Below are 17,796 nucleotides of genomic sequence, written 5' to 3' on the forward strand. Positions count from 1 at the left end.
TCTTTCAATGGATGAAGTGGTTTTCTGACACCTGGAGCCATTTAGAAGAGGACTATGGAGGGGGAGTGTGGTCTGCGGGCCTGCCGCGGAATGGGGTGTGTAAGGACCGGCCTCGAAGCACAGCTGGCAGGGGATTGGATTACCCAGCTGGGACTAAATATCCAATCCCCTGCCATGCTTATTTGCATACTTGCCAACCCTCTCGATTTTTTCGGGAGACTCCTGTTTTTCAGTGCCCCTCCCAAGGCAACCATTCTCCCAAATTTTGCCCGTTTTTCACCTGGGCAACAATATTGGGGGCGTGCCTTAAAGGCACTGAATTTAGCGTCCTCTACGTCTGCTTTTCCATCATACAAACAGTGTGTCGGCACATAATATATGCGAATTTTACACACACACGAGTGAACGCTAGGCATACTTGATCAACAGCCATACAGGTCACACTGAGGGTGGCCGTATAAACAACTTTAACACTGTTACAAATATGCGCCACACTGTGAACGCACACCAAACAAGAATGACAAACACATTTCGGGAGAACATCCGCACCGTAACACAACATAAACACAACAGAACAAATACCCAGAATCCATTGCAGCGCTAACTCTTACGCAACTCTACAATATACACCCCCGGCCCCACCAACCCTACATCCCGCCCCCATCTCTCGAATTCGAAGGTCTCAAGGTTGGCAAGTATGCTTATTAGCAGCAGCCGGACCGAGACACAGTTGTTGGAGTTGGAGTTGCTGAACAGACGTGCACTGGACATTGTGAGAGAAAAGGAAGAAAGTCACAGAGCGGAAACTGAAAAGTTGGGTGTGTTTTCCTAGCGTGTGCCCTGCCAAGTAAAAAGACTTTGCCAACACCAGACATCCGGACTATCGTAGGGATTTGTCGGCATCAGGTGAACCCACGGGAGTAAGAAGTCCACAAGGACATTGCTCTTGATGATCTTGATCTTTGTGTGGATGATAAGTCCAGTTGATCTCCAGACCGTTTTGAGCCTGGAAAATGTTCTGATTTGCTTGGAATAGTACCAGCAGAGTTTAAACATGCAGTGGTACGAACTTTACTTAAAAAAACAAGCCTCGACCCCTCTCTCCTCTCCAATCCCAGACCTATCTCTAATCTTCCATACATTTCCAAAATATTACAAAAGGTTGTCTACAGTCAGTTGTTGCCCTTCTTAGAGAAAAATGGTATCAATGACCGGTTCCAGTCCGGTTTCAAAGCCTTCCACAACGCTGTCTGATGATATCCTCCTGTCAAGAGATTCCGGTAAATATGTTGTCCTGGTTCTTTTAGATCTGTCTGCTGCGTTCGACACTGTCGACCATGCCACCTTAATCACTGGTCTTGAGAACTGTGTGGGCATTAAGGGTTCCGGTTGTACCTGACTAACAGGAGTTTTTGTGAAAGAGACAACTTTATGTCTTCCACAGCTCCTCTACCACATGGGGTCCCCCAGAGTTCAATCCTTGGCCCTCTTTTATTTGCGCTTTACCTTCTCCCCCTTGGTTCTGTTTTCAGGAAGCACAGTATTGCATTTCAGATCTACTTTGCCATGGCACAAAATAACACAATCCAACGTCTCATTGACTGCCTGGACGACATCAGAGTCTGGCTTTCAGTTAACTTCCGGAGCTTAGATGAAAACAAAACAGAAGTTATGTTGTTTGGTCCAAGTCGATCTCCCTCCCCCATCGTTGACTTGGGCACTCTGTCCCCGTATCTCAGCGACTGTGTCAAAAACCTGGGGGTGAAGTTCGACTCAGATTTTAAGTTCGAAAAACAAATCAGCAGCGTCGTACAAATAAGGCTTTTATCATGGCAAAAGTGAAACCGTTTCTGTCCGGACATGATCTTGAGAAATGAATCCACGGCTTTATCTCGACTCGTCTTGAGTACCGCAACGCCCTGTACGTAGGCATTAGCCAGGCCTCCCTCGCCCACCTTCAGCCGATGTTAGGCCGATGGTACTGGCTGTCTGCCTTTTGCGTAATCCGAGTCTTCCAAGACTATGGTGAGTCCATCGGATGCCTCTGCGCTTTCCTTTAGCGCTGCATCACATCCCCCAGTCAATCCACAGAGAGAACTGTAGGGGCGAAAGGAATTGTGTGGACTTAAGTGTTTGGCCTACCTAGTCACATTAAGAATCTGGTTTCTCTGGGACTTCTCCCGGATGCAAGTTTGTGACCTCATACTCAATCCCGCGGTAAAACTGATCTGGAAGATAAACTACCATTGTCCATCGGATGCCTCTGCGCTTTCCTTTAGTGCTGCCTTTACACCACCCAGTGAATCGACAGGGAGAACTGTAGGGGCGGCAGGATGCATCCTCGTTTTACTCCGGTTTCCAACCCCAAAGGCTGCTCATTGTTGTGAATGACACGACGTTCAAAGTTCTTGCAAAGAGACCGGATCACGTTGACCGGCTCCTTTAGAATGCCGTAGTGTCTCAACATCATCCAGAGTGAGTTGCGACGGAGTCAAACACCTTCTTGAAATCTAGGAATGTAACGTAGAGTGAGCAGTTCCGTTCACTTGATTGCTCCAGTATTTGGCAAAAAAAACGAAGATGTGATTGTGACAGTCTTAAGCCGTCGTCGTGCGGGTTGCATGGACCACCCAGGAAGGACTTGAGCAGGTTTGACTCTTTTATTCTTTCAATAACAAGCTTGTCTTTCGGTCTGGTCGTTTTTAGCTCCTTTCCTCCTGTTCGCTCCTCGCTCTCCTTCAGTGAGTCGCGTCGTCGTCGTGCGCTCCTTTGCTTCCACTCCTCGATCTCTGCTGCAGTCTCTCCTACTCCTTCCTTCCTGATCGCTCCTCCTTCTCCACTTTTGATATGAATTAATCGTGTGCCGGTGTGTGTGCCAAGTACGCCCCGCCTCTCCGCTCCGCCGCATTTTCCGCCTCCTTTCCCCCATCTTGGGCAGGGCTGCAGCGTGCCCTGCCCCTCCGTCGGCCCCGCCTCTCCGCAGTGATCTGAGCAGGTCCTTCCTTTCTTAAAGTCTGCTTGCTCTTGCTATCTGAACTGTGAAGTTCAAATTTGAATGACAATAAAAGGAAGTCTAAGTCCTTCTCAAATCACTAAGACTTTGCTTGTGAGCGAGAGTAGTGTGATTGCCAAGTGGCCTAGTGGTTAGAGTGTCCGCCCTGAGATCTGGTAGGTTGTGAGTTCAAACCCTGGCGGAGTCATACCAAAGACTACACAACTGGGACCCATTAACCCCCTGCTTCGCACTCAGCACCAAGGGTTGGAATTGGGGGTTAAATCTCCAAAAATGAGTCCCGGGCGTGCCCACAGCTGCTGCCCACTGCTCCCCTCACCTCCCAGTGGGTGATCAAGGGTGATGGGTCAAATGCAGAGAATAATTTCACCACACCTAGTGGTACTTTTTAACTTGAATTGTTCCTTTCATTGGTAGTTTGTACAGTTTTCCAGTCATCTGGTGCAGTCTCACTGTTCCCTATGTCCTGAAGGATCTTTTTGAGAACGTGAGACGCATCTTTATCTTCCCCATTTCTGGACATATACCACCCCAACCCAGGATCTTTCCATTGTTTTGTTTACAGATGACCTCCTTGGCTTCTCTCACTGTTGTTTCTCCAATGTCGATATCCTGGTCTTCTTCTGCCTCAGGGGATGCCAGAGACAATGGATTTGTCTGACTGGTTAAGGATTTTCTGAAGGTGCTCTTTCCCCCTATTCAGCTTTGCATGCCCTTCTGTGATCATTGTTCCATGTTTAGCTTTCACCAGGAATATCCTGGGAGTGACCTTGAATGCCCCTAATTTCCGCTAAAATGACCAGTACCAAAGAGTACCAATTTTTGTGTGTGTTCATAAGTTCATAAATGTTAAATTGTTTCATAGTGAAATCAGCCCAGACTTTCCTCTCCCCAGCCACTTCGTCCAGCTCTTCCCGCGGAATCCCGAGGCGTTCCCAGGCCAGCCGGGAGACATAGTCTTCCCAACGTGTCCTGGGTCTTCCCCGTGGCCTCCAACCGGTCGGACGTGGCCCCTCCCATGAGTGGAGGGTGGACCCACGTTGCCTTTTCGGGGACAGGCCTGGCCACCAGGCGCTCGCCATCGTGCCCCAACTCCGGGCCTGGCTCCAGAACGGGGGCCCCGGTGACCCGCGTCCGGGCGAGGGAAATCTGTGTCTCGGTTGGTTTTATTTCCATAGAAGTCTTCGAGCTGCTCTTTGTCTGATCCCTCACCTAGTAAAATAATAAAATCTACCTATTTTATTTCGAATTTTACAGTGTGCTGTCCAGTTTTTACAGTATACCTTGTTTTCATACAAGTCTCATTTGCAAGTATTATATAGTATACTTTGAATGGAGTTGCTGCGATGCGGTGGCGACTTGTCCAGGGTGTACACCACCTTCCACCCGATTGTAGCTGAGATAGGCACCAGCGCCACCTGCAACCCCAAAAGGAATAAGTGGTAGAAAATGGATGGATGAATTAATGGAGTTTCAATTCCAAGACGTTAGATGGCAGTCATGTACAGGCTACGGTGTGTTTGTGTTGCCCTAACCAGGAAGTAGTCTTTGCCATTTAGCTTGAATATGCCAGTCTAGTCTTACGTTGCGCCCTACAAAGTATTTGCAAGGTAAGTATTGAACGTATGTGCATTTTATTTTGTGTTTTCATAACCAAATTTGGAAATCGCCATGGAAGCTAATCGGTAGCATGTATACGGCGAGGCCAATGCAAATTAGCATTGAGCTAGCTGTCTGTTAGGGCGTTTTGTGTCAGGCATGCTTATTTTGTTGGCTTGGAACAATTGCAACACTAGCAAGAGACAGTTAGGCTAAGTACGCTCTGACTTCTGCTTGAGTTTCCAAACCAGGTGGGCAAAATGTTATGGAAATATTGCGGGGTTTGATTTTAAGTGAATCGATACCCGGTAAAACTTGAACTACCTATAAAAATACCGAAGTCGCACCCATTGCTACACGTCACATAACAGTGCAGATCTATGGATCAGCTCTTTACAGACCAAATACGAAATTGAAGGATATCAGTAATATTAACAGAAGCTGTTAAAAGTTGTAAAAAAAACGTACTTGTCAGGCTGGCCCTTGATAGTATGTTTGTGTTCTAGTTTTTTCCCGTGTGTGTAGTATTTCCTGTCAGCGCTCTTATTTTGTTGGTTTCCTGTCTTTCTCCCTGAACGCTGTTTCCCCCTCAGCTGCGGCTGAACCGCACCTGACCACACCTGGTGTCAATCAGCCCGCGCCTATTTGAACCTGTTTTGTCCTCCAGTCGAGTGCTGGATTATTGTCACGTATTGCATGTCGCTTCCGTATTGTATTGTCGTTCCTGGCATGTCGTGTCGAGTCATTGCAGCGTAGCGTTAAGCTATAATTCGTTCGATTTTTGTAGCTTACTGTTTTTTGGTTCCCTGCTTCCTATTTTGTCTTTGTACAACACGTAACGACTTCTGTTCCCCGTTCCGTTTATGCTAGCTTCCATGCTAAGATCCTTTTGTTTGTTCTGGTTTAGTTTTAATCAAATCATGTTTTCTTATTCAATGCCTGCCTCCATCTCTGCATCTTGGGGTTCGACACAAACCAAGTCTGACAGTACTAACCATGGAAGATCTACATTTATTGTGGATTACCAAACCGGTTTGGTCCAAAAAGGGTACAATAGTGCAGGAAAATATTGTAAAACTCAAGACACACTGATGAGTTTTTCCGTTGGCATCCATGTGTTTGTTATATAGACTACTTGGATTCTAATTGTGTCCTTGATGGGGGAAACAGTGATAGTGACAATTAAACAACTTTTCTCATTAGAAATCTAACAATTCTAAAGAGTTTTAAAGAGACCGGACACTCTGTAGTCCGAGACCTCTCCATCAATGAGACCAGTTCCGTTATTATGAATGAACCAACAGGGAACATTCTCTCCGTTCTTCAAGTCTCTTTTGAAGTCTCTTTGCCAGCCTCTGTAGACCAAAAAACAAAACCACCTGATTAAGGAAAAGGTCTCACATGCCAGACAGATGATTCAGGATTTTACAAAGCAAAAAATGCTTACCTGGTCACATTAAGCTCGAGTCCTTTTACGAACATGGTGGCATCTGGTTTCTCTGGGACTTCTCCCGGACGCAAATTGGTGACCTCATACTCAATCCCGCGGTAAAACTGACCTGGAAGATTGTAAGATCCTTTATGTTTTATCTGGGTTACACTTATCCGGGTGTCATTATCACTGATTGACCAAATGCAATTCCATAAGTCCCAGGATCAAACATAAGCACTTTTAACACCGTTTTTACTTTGTTATCTTAGTAACACAAACAGCCAAATGAAAACACTACATTTCCAACACACTTTGTTTAGTATGAATGTACAAAACCTTTTATCGTCAAAATAATTGTACGTAAGTTATCACAAATTTCAAAATTTCTGTTCCCGGCGAGCAGACAAAAGCTGTCTTTGATCTTACCAAGCAAAAGGCTTGTAAAACTCCACTGTGTAGGATAGGAAGCGACATGGAGGTGTCGGTTTCTTTGGTCTATAGAGAAAACAATGTGTCTGGGGGTCTTTATATCTACAAACCCCGTTTCCATATGAGTTGGGAAAATTGTGTTAGATGTAAATATAAACGGAATACAACGCAAATCATTTTCAACCCATATTCAGTTGAATATGCTACAAAGACAACATATTTGATGTTCAAACTGACAAACATTTTTTTTTTTGTTGCAAAAAATCATCTTTAGAATTTGATGCCGGCAACACGTGACAAAGAAGTTGGGAAAGGTGGCAATAAATACTGATAAAGTTGAGGACTGCTCATCAAACACTTATTTGGAACATCCCACAGGTGTGCAGGTTAATTGGGAACAGGTGGGTGCCATGATTGGGTATAAAAGCAGCTTCCATGAAATGCTAAGTAATTCACAAACAAGGATGGGGCGAGGGTCACCAATTTGTAGGCAAATTGTCGAACAGTTTTAGAACAACATTTCTCAACGAGCTATTGCAAGGAATTTAGGGATTTTACCATCTATGGTCCGTAAAATCATCAAAAAGGTTCAGAGAATCTGGAGAAATCACTGCACACAAGCGATGATATGACGGATCTCCGATCCCTCAGGCGGTACGGCATCACAAACCGACATCAGTGTGTAAAGGATATCACCACATGGGCTCAGGAACACTTCATACAACCACTGACAGTAACTACAGTTGGTCGCTACATCTGTAAGTGCAAGTTAAAATTCTACTATGCAAAGCGAAAGCCGTTTATCAACAACACCCAGGAACGCCGCCGGCTTGGCTGGGCCCGAGCTCATCTAAGATGGACAGATGCAAAGTGGAAAAGTGTTCTGTGGTCTGACGAGTCCACATTTCCAATTATATTTGGAAACTCTGGACGTGGTGTCCTCCGGAACAAAGATGAAAATAACCATCCGGATTGTTAGAGGCGCAAAGTTCAAAAGCCAGCATCTGTGATGGTATGGGGGGGTATTAGTGCCCAAAGCATGGGTAACTTACACATCTGTGAAGGCACCATTAATGCTGAATGGTCCATACAGGTTTTGGAGCAACATATGTTGTCATCCAAGCAACGTTATCATGGACGCCCCTGCTTATTTCAGCAAGACCATGCCAAGCCTCTTGTTAAACAGCGTGGTTCATAGTAAAAGAGTGCGGGTACTTTCCTGGCCCGCCTGCAGTCCAGACATGTCTCCCAGGGAAAATGTGTGGCACATTATGAAGCGTGAAATACGACAACAAGACCCCGGACTGTTGAACAACTTATGCTGTACATCAAGCAAGAATGGTAAAGAATTCCACATTTATTGAGTGTTGTTAAAAGAAAAGGTGATGTAACACAGTGGTGAACATGCCCTTTCCCAACTACTTTGGCACGTGTTGCAGCCACGAAATTCCAAGTTAATTATTATTTGCACAAAAAAATTAAGTTTATCAGTTTGAACATCAAATATGTTGTCTTTGTAGTGCATTCAGCTGAATATGGGTTGAAAAGGATTTGCAAATCATTGTATTCCGTTTATATTTACATCTAACACAATTTCCCAACTCATATGGAAACAGGGTTTTTATTTTTAGGAACATAATATAAAACCTCACAAAATGGAATTTAAAATTTTTCTATGAACGATAAAACACTGAATATTGACAAAATACGAATGTAACTTTCGCTTTTGTCAAGACATGGACTTGCATTTGTATTGCTTCTTCCACGCCAAGGATGATTGGCATGCGCCAGACGAGAGTGTGAGTACATATTTGATTTATTTAGCACTATAATAAAAAAATAAAAAAAAAAAAACAAAGGGCGCACACAATGGCGGTATAAAAACTGGGCTATGAAACGAAAGACTAGAGGCTATAACTATAAACATGAAACCATAACACTTGCTCAATGGCATGAATAACAATGAACTCTAAACAAAAACGTACATGACATGGAACTGAGAAAGAGACATGGATCTTCGCAAGGTGCGTAGCAGGTGGTAGGCATGAGAAGGAGGTGTAAGTAGGTCGGTGAGTACAAAGTTGCCAGGACGAGGACGAAAACAAAATGGTTTAAATAATGACTATGATGAATATTACTAACAGGTGTGAGGCTGAGGACAGGGGCGTGACTTGGAGACCAGGTGGAAACTAATGAGTAGCTACGGCAGGGGTTGGGAACCTATGGCTCGGGAGCCAGATGTGGCTCTTTTGATGACTGCATCCGGCTCTCAGGTAAATTTGAGCTGACTCTGCTTAACACGATAAATAATGAATAATTCCACTTGTAATCAGTGTTAAAAATTATGTTTAAAATATAAAACATCCTCGTGCATTTTTAATCCATCCATCCGTTTCCTACCGCACCTGTTTAAGAAGTTGCGTTGATGGTAAGAAGTTATTTATTTATTATTGGTTAGTGTGGGGTTTCTTCGGACCACCAAGAACCGACATGAGACCCTGTTTCAGGGTTACAGTGTTGTTTCATTTTTCAATAAGTCTCTCAGTTACGTTCCAGCAATTGTCTTTTTCTCTTTCGTTCTCGCTCGCGCTCTGGCTCCAGCACCAACCCCGTCTCTCCTCCTGGCTGCTGCTTATAACATAGCGACAGGTGATTAGGTAACAAGGCCCAGGTGGGCCGTCTACGCACCTGTCGCTGATTTCGAGGCCGGTCCTGGCAACACCCCGCTTCGCTGCAGGCCCGCAGGCCACGCCCCCACCACAGTTAGCTTCAGAATAACAATGTTATTACAAAGAATAATAGACCTATTAAATGTTAGTCTTACTTAAAAATGCACGCGTTTAGTTGTGTTCAGGGTTAAAAAAAATATTTTACGGCTCTTACGGAAATACATATTAAAATATTTGGCTTCTTGGCTCTCTCAGCCAAAAAGGTTCCCGACCCCTGAGCTACGGAAACAAATCAAACCAGGAAGTGCAAAACGCAAGAACTGAATGTCCAAAAAGGCAAAACATAACATGATGAAACATAACAAAAACACACATTTTGATCGACATTATTTTACGCAACAAAAATGCGCCTAACAGTGAAATATGAACGCAAAAGGTACAAAATAAACCCACTTACAATCTGATACATCTGATATTTGTGCGAGTGTGTAGTCCTACCGAGCAGACCGTGAACAGAAGGGGACAGCAGGTGAGTGTCCACGGTGTAGAAACCCAAATAGTCCCGATGGTATGGGTGCTTCTTCCAGACCTTGTGCAGCAAGATCACAAACTTGACAGAATCTTTGAGAGTTATCGTTAGGCTTCGGTCTTTGGTCAGGAGAAGATCCACACTGGGGAGTAAGAAGGAGAGAAGTTTTGAGCTGTATCAGTCACGACAATCTAGTGAGATCGGATACAATGCCTGCAATCAGTGGACTAGTGGTTAGAGCGTCCGGCCTGAGATCGGTAGGTTGGGAGTTCAAACCCCGGCCGAGTCATACCCAAGACTATAAAAAAATGGGACCCATTGCCTCCCTGCTTGGCACTCAGCATGAAGGGTTGGAATTGGGGGTTAAATCACAATAAATGATTCCTGGGCGTGGCACTGCTGCTGCTGCTCACTGCTCCCCTCACTTCCCAAGGGGTGATCCAGGGGATGAGTCAAATGCAGAGGACAGATTTCACCACATCTAGTGTGTGTGTGACAATCATTGGTACTTTAACTGAACTTAAACCAATCCAATATTTGTATAGCACATTCAAACAACACTAAAGTTTCCAAAGTATATTAAAAACATTATTCAAATATTATCCTTAGCTACACCAATGACTGAATAAAAACAAAAAATAAATAAATATAAAAACATTATAAAATAAATATGATTAAAAATGATTTTAAAGGGTAAAACTAGAGATGTCCGATAATATCAGGCTGCCGATATTGGCTGATAAATATCGGAAATTATCGGTATCGGTTTCAAGAAGTAAAATGTATAACTTTTTAAAACGGCGTTGTGCAGAGTGGTACACGGACAGAGCGCCGATAAACCTTAGAGGCACTGCCTTCGCGTGCCGTCCCGATCTCATACTTGGTCAACAGCCATACAGGTCACACTGAGGGTGGCCGTATCAACAACTTTAACACTGTTACAAATATGCGCCACACTGTGAACCCGCACCAAACAAGAATGACAACCACATTTCAGGAGAACATCCGCACTGTAACACAACATAAACACAACAGAACGAATACCCAGAATCCCTTGCAGCACTAACTCTTCCGGGACGCTACAATTTACATCCCCCCCCCCCCCCCCCCCAACCTCAACCTCCTCATGCTCTCTCTCAGGGAGAGCATGTCCCAAATTCCAAGCTGCTGTTTTTGAGGCATGTTAAAAAAAATTAATGCACTTTGTGACTTTAATGATAAATATGGCAGTGCCATGTTGGCATTTTTATCTATAATTAGAGTTGATTTATTTTGGAAATGCTTGTTACATTGTTTAATGCATCCAGCGGGGCATCACAACACAATTAGGCATAATAATGTGTTAATTCCACCACTGTATATATCTGTATGGGTTGATATCGGTATTGGTAATTAAGATTTGGACAATATCGGACATCTCTAGGTAAAAAACAATTAAAACAATACAGATTAACATGTAAAAACACAGAGGACCACACAACTCACGTAGTGTTAAAAGCCAGAGAATAAAAGTGGGTCTTAAGACAATACCTAAAAACACTCCAATGTGGGAGCAGTTCTAACATGGAGGGGCAGCCACTATGGACTGGACTCTCACAATTATGTTAGATCCACTATGGACTGGACTCGCACACTATTATGCTAGATCCACTATGGACTGGACTCTCACTATTACGTTAAATCCACTATGGACTGGACACTCACTATTATGTTGGATCCACTATGGACTGTACTTTGACAATATTATGTTAGACCCACTATGGACCGGACTCTCACTATTATGTTAGATCCACTATGGACTGGACTTTCACAATATTATGTTAGACCCACTATGGACTGGACTCTCTCTATTACGTTAAATCTACTATGGACTGGACTCTCTCTATTACGTTAAATCCACTATGGACTGGACTCTCTCTATTATACTATATCCACTATGGACTGGACTCTCACTATTTTGTTAGATCCACTATGGACTGTACTTTGACAATATTATGTTAGACCCACTATGGACCGGACTCTCACTATTATGTTAGATCCACTATGGACTGGACTCTCACACTATTATGTTAGATCCACTATGGACTGGACTCTCACACTATTATGTTAGATCCACTATGGACTGGACTCTCTCTATTATACTATATCCACTATGGACTGGACTCTCACTATTTTGTTAGCTCCACTATGGACTGGACTCTCACTATTATGTTAGATCCACTATGGACTGGACTCTCACACTATTATGTTAGATCCACTATGGACTGGACTCTTACACTATTATATTAGATCCACTATGGACTGGACTCTCACTATTATATTAGATCCACTATGGACTGGACTCTCACTATTATGTTAGATCCACTATGGACTGGACTTTCACAATATTATGTTAGACCCACTCGACGTCCATTGCATCTGGCCTCCCCTAGAAGGGGGTCACCCACATCTGCGGTCCTCTCCAAGGTTTCTCATAGTCATTCACATTGACGTCCCACTGGGTTGTGAGTTTTTCCTTGCCCTTATGTGGGGTTTGAACCGAGGATGTTGTTGTGGCTTGTGCAGCCCTTTGAGACACTTGTGATTTAGGACTATATAAATAAACATTGATTAATTGATTGATTGAATGTTCCAGAGCTTGGGGCCCTTGTCTACCCTGGTTTTAAGTCCGGTCTTGGGCACCAGGAGCTGGAGCTGGCTCTCGGACCTCAAACGCGCACAGGGGGTGTATATTTGGATGAGGTGCCAGTCCATGTAAAGCTTTAAAAATATTTTAAAATCAATTCTAAAACGAATAGGGAGCCAGTGCAAAGTTTTAAGAATTGGGGTTATACGCCTTGAGGATTTTGTCATGTTTTTTTTGTTTTTTTTTTTACTCTGGTTTGGACTGAAAGTCCACCGGATCGTGCCGATCTGTCATTGGATGGTGCAGTTTTGCAACATTTTCTGATGGTACAAACAAACACTCACTTGTCTCTTTTGAGGGTGGTGGAGTTGGACCACTGCAAGCGGACCCTCTGGCCGTCCTGGAGCACCGAGATGCCGTTGGTGCTCACCTCCAATCTTAGCCCCAACTTTTGCTGAATGATGCCAAAACGCCAGAAGTAGGTGTTCATTTTACCGTCGGGAGGCATTTGCTTGTCTCCGATGATCTGGCCATTCACCAAAATACCTGAGGGAGACAAAAGTGGAGACATCAAAGAAGAAAGATGTAGGTGGGAAGCAGTGTTAGTCATGAATTGATTAACGTGGACCCCGACTTGAACAAGTTGAAAAACTTATCGGGGTGTTACCATTTAGTGGTCAATTGTACGGAATATGTACTGTACTGTGCAATCTACTAATAAAAGTAGGCTGACCATATTGTGAAATCCCAAAATGAGGACACATATGAAAATTTGCCAATGATACTCGAACTTGCTTCATAAATAATGCACCTGGGGATAGGTTGATTGGCAAACAGAGGCGGGTAGTAACGCGCTACACTTACTCCGTTACATCTACTTGAGTAACTTTTGGGATAAATTGTGGTAGTTTTTAAATAAGAGTAGTTTTTATGCAACATACTTTTACTTGAGTATATTTATAGAGAAGAAACGCTACTTTTACTCCGCGACATTTATCTACATTCAGCTCGCTACTCGCTACTGATTTTTATCGAACTGTTAATGCACACTTTGTTTGTTTTGGTTTATCAGACAGACCGTCAAAGTAGGATCTATCACATGCCTGCGTTTCACCAATCAAATGCAGTCACTGGTGACGTTTGACTCCGTTTCACCAATCAAATGCAGTCACTGGTGACGTTTGACTCCATTTCACCAATCAAATGCAGTCACTGGTGACGTTTGACTCCGTTTCACCAATCAAATGCAGTCACTGGTGACGTTTGACTCCGTTTCACCAATCAAATGCAGTCACTGGTGACGTTTGACTCCGTTTCACCAATCAAAAAGAGCCAGGCGGTCACATGATTAACTGCATCCTTTTCCTTTTTTACAAACATTTATTTATAAATTTCAATATTTACAAACAGTTGAAAATAATAATCAAAGTAAGTACAAAAACAGTACAAAACAGTATAAAAACCGTACAAAACAGCGCCAGGGGGTTGTAAATTCAAAGTAAATGAAATAGAATGCAAAATATATATATATATATACATATATATATATATATATATATATATATATATATTGTAGCGGTTGATTTACGGACATAATTCGCCACACCTAGTGCTTGACCTTATTGTTATTGTTCACTGTACTGTTCGAGTGTGCATATGACAATGTGGTTCTGTTTCACTGTACTGTTCAATTAGGCACATGACAAGGTTGTTCCGTTGCAGGTAATTCGGCGCGGCCCCTTTAAGTGGCCGTCAGTAGATTCTCCCAAAGGTGGGGGTTTGTTGTTCCCGCCATTTTTGAGTGTTTTAAGTCAGTCGGTTTTGTTCTAAAAGAATAAAAGACGCACACGTTTTTGTGTGTCAACGATACACGAAGTTGTCTTGCTTTCACGCTACGAGCACAACACTGGTGACTCCGACGCTTCACTGAACGAATTCAGTGGATTTTTTTTCGACCATGACGGCGAATGCAGTTTCTCTGAAGCTGCCCGAGTTCTGGGAATCTTCCGCGACTGTATGGTTTGCCCAGGCCGAGGCACAGTTCACCCTGCGAGGTATCACCGAAGACGACACTAAGTTCCATTATGTTGTGTCCTCCCTCGGGAGCGCGACGGCGTCCAGAGTGGCTAGCGTCCTTACGCACCCACCGGAGAGGAACAAGTACCTCACGTTGAAGGCTCACCTGTTACAGACATTTGGACTTACCGACGTGGAGCGAGCTCGCCGCCTTTTTTCGCTGCAGGGGCTTGGCGATTGCAAGCCCTCTGAACTCGTGGACAAAATGCTAAACCTCTTGGGTGAGCACAGCCCGGGATTCCTGTTCGTGCAGCTTTTCCTGACACTCCTGCCTTCTCAGGTGCGGGCTGCTTTGGCTAACACCGCCATTTTGGACTGCCGCGAACTAGCTGCGGAAGCGGATGAAGTTTTTGTAGCCACCCAACCGACCTATGTGGCTGCATTTCTACCGGCTGAGGCAGATTCGCCCACTATCGCGGCTGCCGCCGCGGTAGCTGCGCCCCCCAGGCGGCAACCGGATTCTGGACTATGTTTTTTCCATGCGAAGTTCGGGACAAAAGCCTGTTGGAGGCGGCGTGTTTTCGACTCCATCCATGGCCTTTCTCACCTGTGGAGGAAACCTTCCCAGCGGCTAGTAGCTGCAAAATTTGTCTGGCGGGGATTAAAGAAAGATGTTAGGGACTGGGTTTCCACCTGTGTAGCATGCCAGCGCTCAAAGGTGCACTGCCACACGCGGGCTCCACTGGCACCGTTTACGGTTCCGGAGCGCCGTTTTGACCATGTCAATGTGGACTTGGTCGGCCCTCTTCCATCCTCACGCAGCTACACATACCTTCTCACGATGGTTGACAGGACCACCCGCTGGCCGGAAGCAGTACCTCTGACGTCCGCCACCTCCGCAGAGGTGGCACGCGCGTTCATTGGTACGTGGGTTGCCCGTTTCGGTACCCCGTCGGACATATCATCCGACCGGGGCTCGCAGTTCACTTCTGAGCTTTGGGCCGCTGTGGCCGAGAGCTTGGGAGTGAAACTCCACCACACAACGGCGTATCACCCACAGGCCAATGGTATGTGTGAGCGATTTCACAGATCCATGAAGGCAGCGCTTAGGGCGTCCCTGAAGGACAGCGCCTGGGTAGACAAACTCCCTTGGGTAATGCTGGGCCTTCGGACTGCCCCCAAGGAAGACCTGCAATCTTCCTCGGCAGAGTTGGTGTATGGGCAGCCCCTGCGTGTGCCGGGTGATTTCATTCCTAACACGACGGCATCTTGGTCCGCTGGTGAGCAACGAGCTGCTCTCCTCGATGCTGCCAAGGGTTTTGCCCCCATCCCCACTTCTCAGCACGGACTTACGCCGTCTCATGTTCCCACTTCTTTAAGGGGTGCAGCTTTTGTTTTTGTCCGCCACGACGCCCACCGCGGCCCCTTTCAGCCCCCTTACAATGGGCCATTTCGCGTCCTAGAGAGCGGGGACAAACATTTTCTCTTGGATATCGGGGGTCGGTCTGAAAAGATCACGGTGGACCGGCTGAAAGCGACCCACTTAGATCTTAGTCAGCCGGTTACCACAGCTGTATCCCCACGCCGGGGTCGTCCGCCCGCGTTGCCTAGGCCTCATAATGACTTTTTGCATCCTTCTGAGCAATCCGTCGGTACCTTGGACTGTGCAGATTCCATTCCGGTTCCCCCTGCTGACTCCCCGGCGTTAGTACCAGTCCGGCGCACCCGGTCTGGTAGACCTGTTCGTGCCCCTGTCTATTGACCGTTATTTTCCTTAGTGAGGGCGAATTCTGGGGGGACGTGTGTAGCGGTTGATTTACGGACATAATTCGCCACACCTAGTGCTTGACCTTATTGTTATTGTTCACTGTACTGTTCGAGTGTGCATATGACAATGTGGTTCTGTTTCACTGTACTGTTCAATTAGGCACATGACAAGGTTGTTCCGTTGCAGGTAATTCGGCGCGGCCCCTTTAAGTGGCCGTCAGTAGATTCTCCCAAAGGTGGGGGTTTGTTGTTCCCGCCATTTTTGAGTGTTTTAAGTCAGTCGGTTTTGTTCTAAAAGAATAAAGGACGCACACGTTTTTGTGTGTCAACGATACACGAAGTTGTCTTGCTTTCACGCTACGAGCACAACAATATATATATATATATATATATATATATATATATATATATATATATATATATATATATATAAAAAATAAACAAAGTGCAAAGCCATAGACTCACTCAATCTCAGTAATTAACTTACATTTGGAACACAGCATCATCGTTTTCACAGCTTTTTGGTTGTTAGAGGTAGAGAGTGTTTTAATGGAGAGTTCTAAGTCTTTTTAAAGGCACAAAAAACAGGTCGGGTATTGAGAAACTTACATTTATGAATATAAAACTTAGCCAATAGTTTAATGAGGTTGCAAAGGTAAAATTCATTTAAATTTTTTTTTTCCAATAGTGTAAAACCAAATATATATTATTTAATATATATTTTTGTTTTAGTTGCTTAAGAGAGTTTACAGTTACGGTAGCACATTTAACCCCAAACGGGCTAACATCACGACTAACGTTTACATGTCCGATTCGCCCAGCGACTCTCTGTTGGAGTATCAGCGCTGGGGTCCAGTGCACACTCGAAGTACCATATTTTCAGGACCACAGGGCGCACCGGATTATAAAGCGCGTATTGCAGTCCGCGCGTATCTCTTATGTGTGACTGCCATCTACCGGTCACACCTATCATTACACCATGTACCAAATAAAATTGCTTCTAGGTCGGGAGGTACAACCAGAATTATGCCATACATTAGTCGCACCGGGTTATAAGGTGCACTGTGGATTCTTGAGAAAATGAAAGCATTTTAAGTGCGCCTTATAGTCCGAAATTTTTTCGGTCGCCTACAGTCATTAAAAAAAAAAAATTAAATTACTTTTATTAAAACCGCCAGCGAAGAAAAATCCATAAATCGGCCGCTCCGTCTTAAAAGCCGCAGGGTTCAAAGCGTAGGAACAAAGTAGCATTGTACAGTCCGGAGATTTTACAGTCAATGAATTGTAGACTCTTAGTGTTGCAAAAACAACAAAAAACACTCCACTTCAACTTAAAGACAGCATAAGTCCATTTCAGACAGTGAATAATACATAAATTAGTGATCTTCCTACCTATTATTGATCTCGAAGTACCCTATTTTCAGGACCACAGGGCACACCGGATTATAAAGCGCATATTGCAGTACACGCGGATCTCTTATGTGTGACTGCCATCTACTGGTCACACTTATCATTACACCAAGTACCAAATAAAATTGCTTCGAAGTCCGTAAGCACAACCAGAATTATGCTGTACATTAGGCGCACCGGGTTATAAGGCGCACTGTGGATTCTTGAGAAAAGTGCGCCTTATAGTCCGAAATGTTTGCGGTCGCCTACAGTCATTTAAAAAAAAAAAATGAAATTACTTTTATTAAAGCCGCCAGCGAAGAAAAA

The 17,796-nt window shown here is 44.5% G+C and overlaps 1 protein-coding gene across 2 annotated transcripts in view; it reads right to left on the reverse strand.

Annotated features, from left to right (window-relative positions):
- Positions 1 to 5,603: 5,603 nt before the first annotated feature.
- Positions 5,604 to 17,796, reverse strand: part of LOC133569965 (inter-alpha-trypsin inhibitor heavy chain H3-like) — a 79,742-nt gene continuing 67,549 nt past the window's right edge. For both annotated transcript variants that reach the window (XM_061922528.1, XM_061922527.1), the window contains 4 exons: positions 12,642 to 12,843; positions 9,641 to 9,813; positions 6,060 to 6,171; positions 5,604 to 5,967 (listed from right to left, as the gene is read on the reverse strand). In XM_061922528.1, the coding sequence (XP_061778512.1) occupies positions 5,829 to 5,967; positions 6,060 to 6,171; positions 9,641 to 9,813; positions 12,642 to 12,843 (626 nt within the window). In that variant the 3' untranslated portion in view covers positions 5,604 to 5,828. The remainder of the gene's footprint in view (positions 5,968 to 6,059; positions 6,172 to 9,640; positions 9,814 to 12,641; positions 12,844 to 17,796) is intronic.

Source organism: Nerophis ophidion, linkage group LG16, assembly GCF_033978795.1.
Source record: "Nerophis ophidion isolate RoL-2023_Sa linkage group LG16, RoL_Noph_v1.0, whole genome shotgun sequence".
In the NCBI taxonomy this organism is placed as follows: domain Eukaryota; kingdom Metazoa; phylum Chordata; class Actinopteri; order Syngnathiformes; family Syngnathidae; genus Nerophis; species Nerophis ophidion.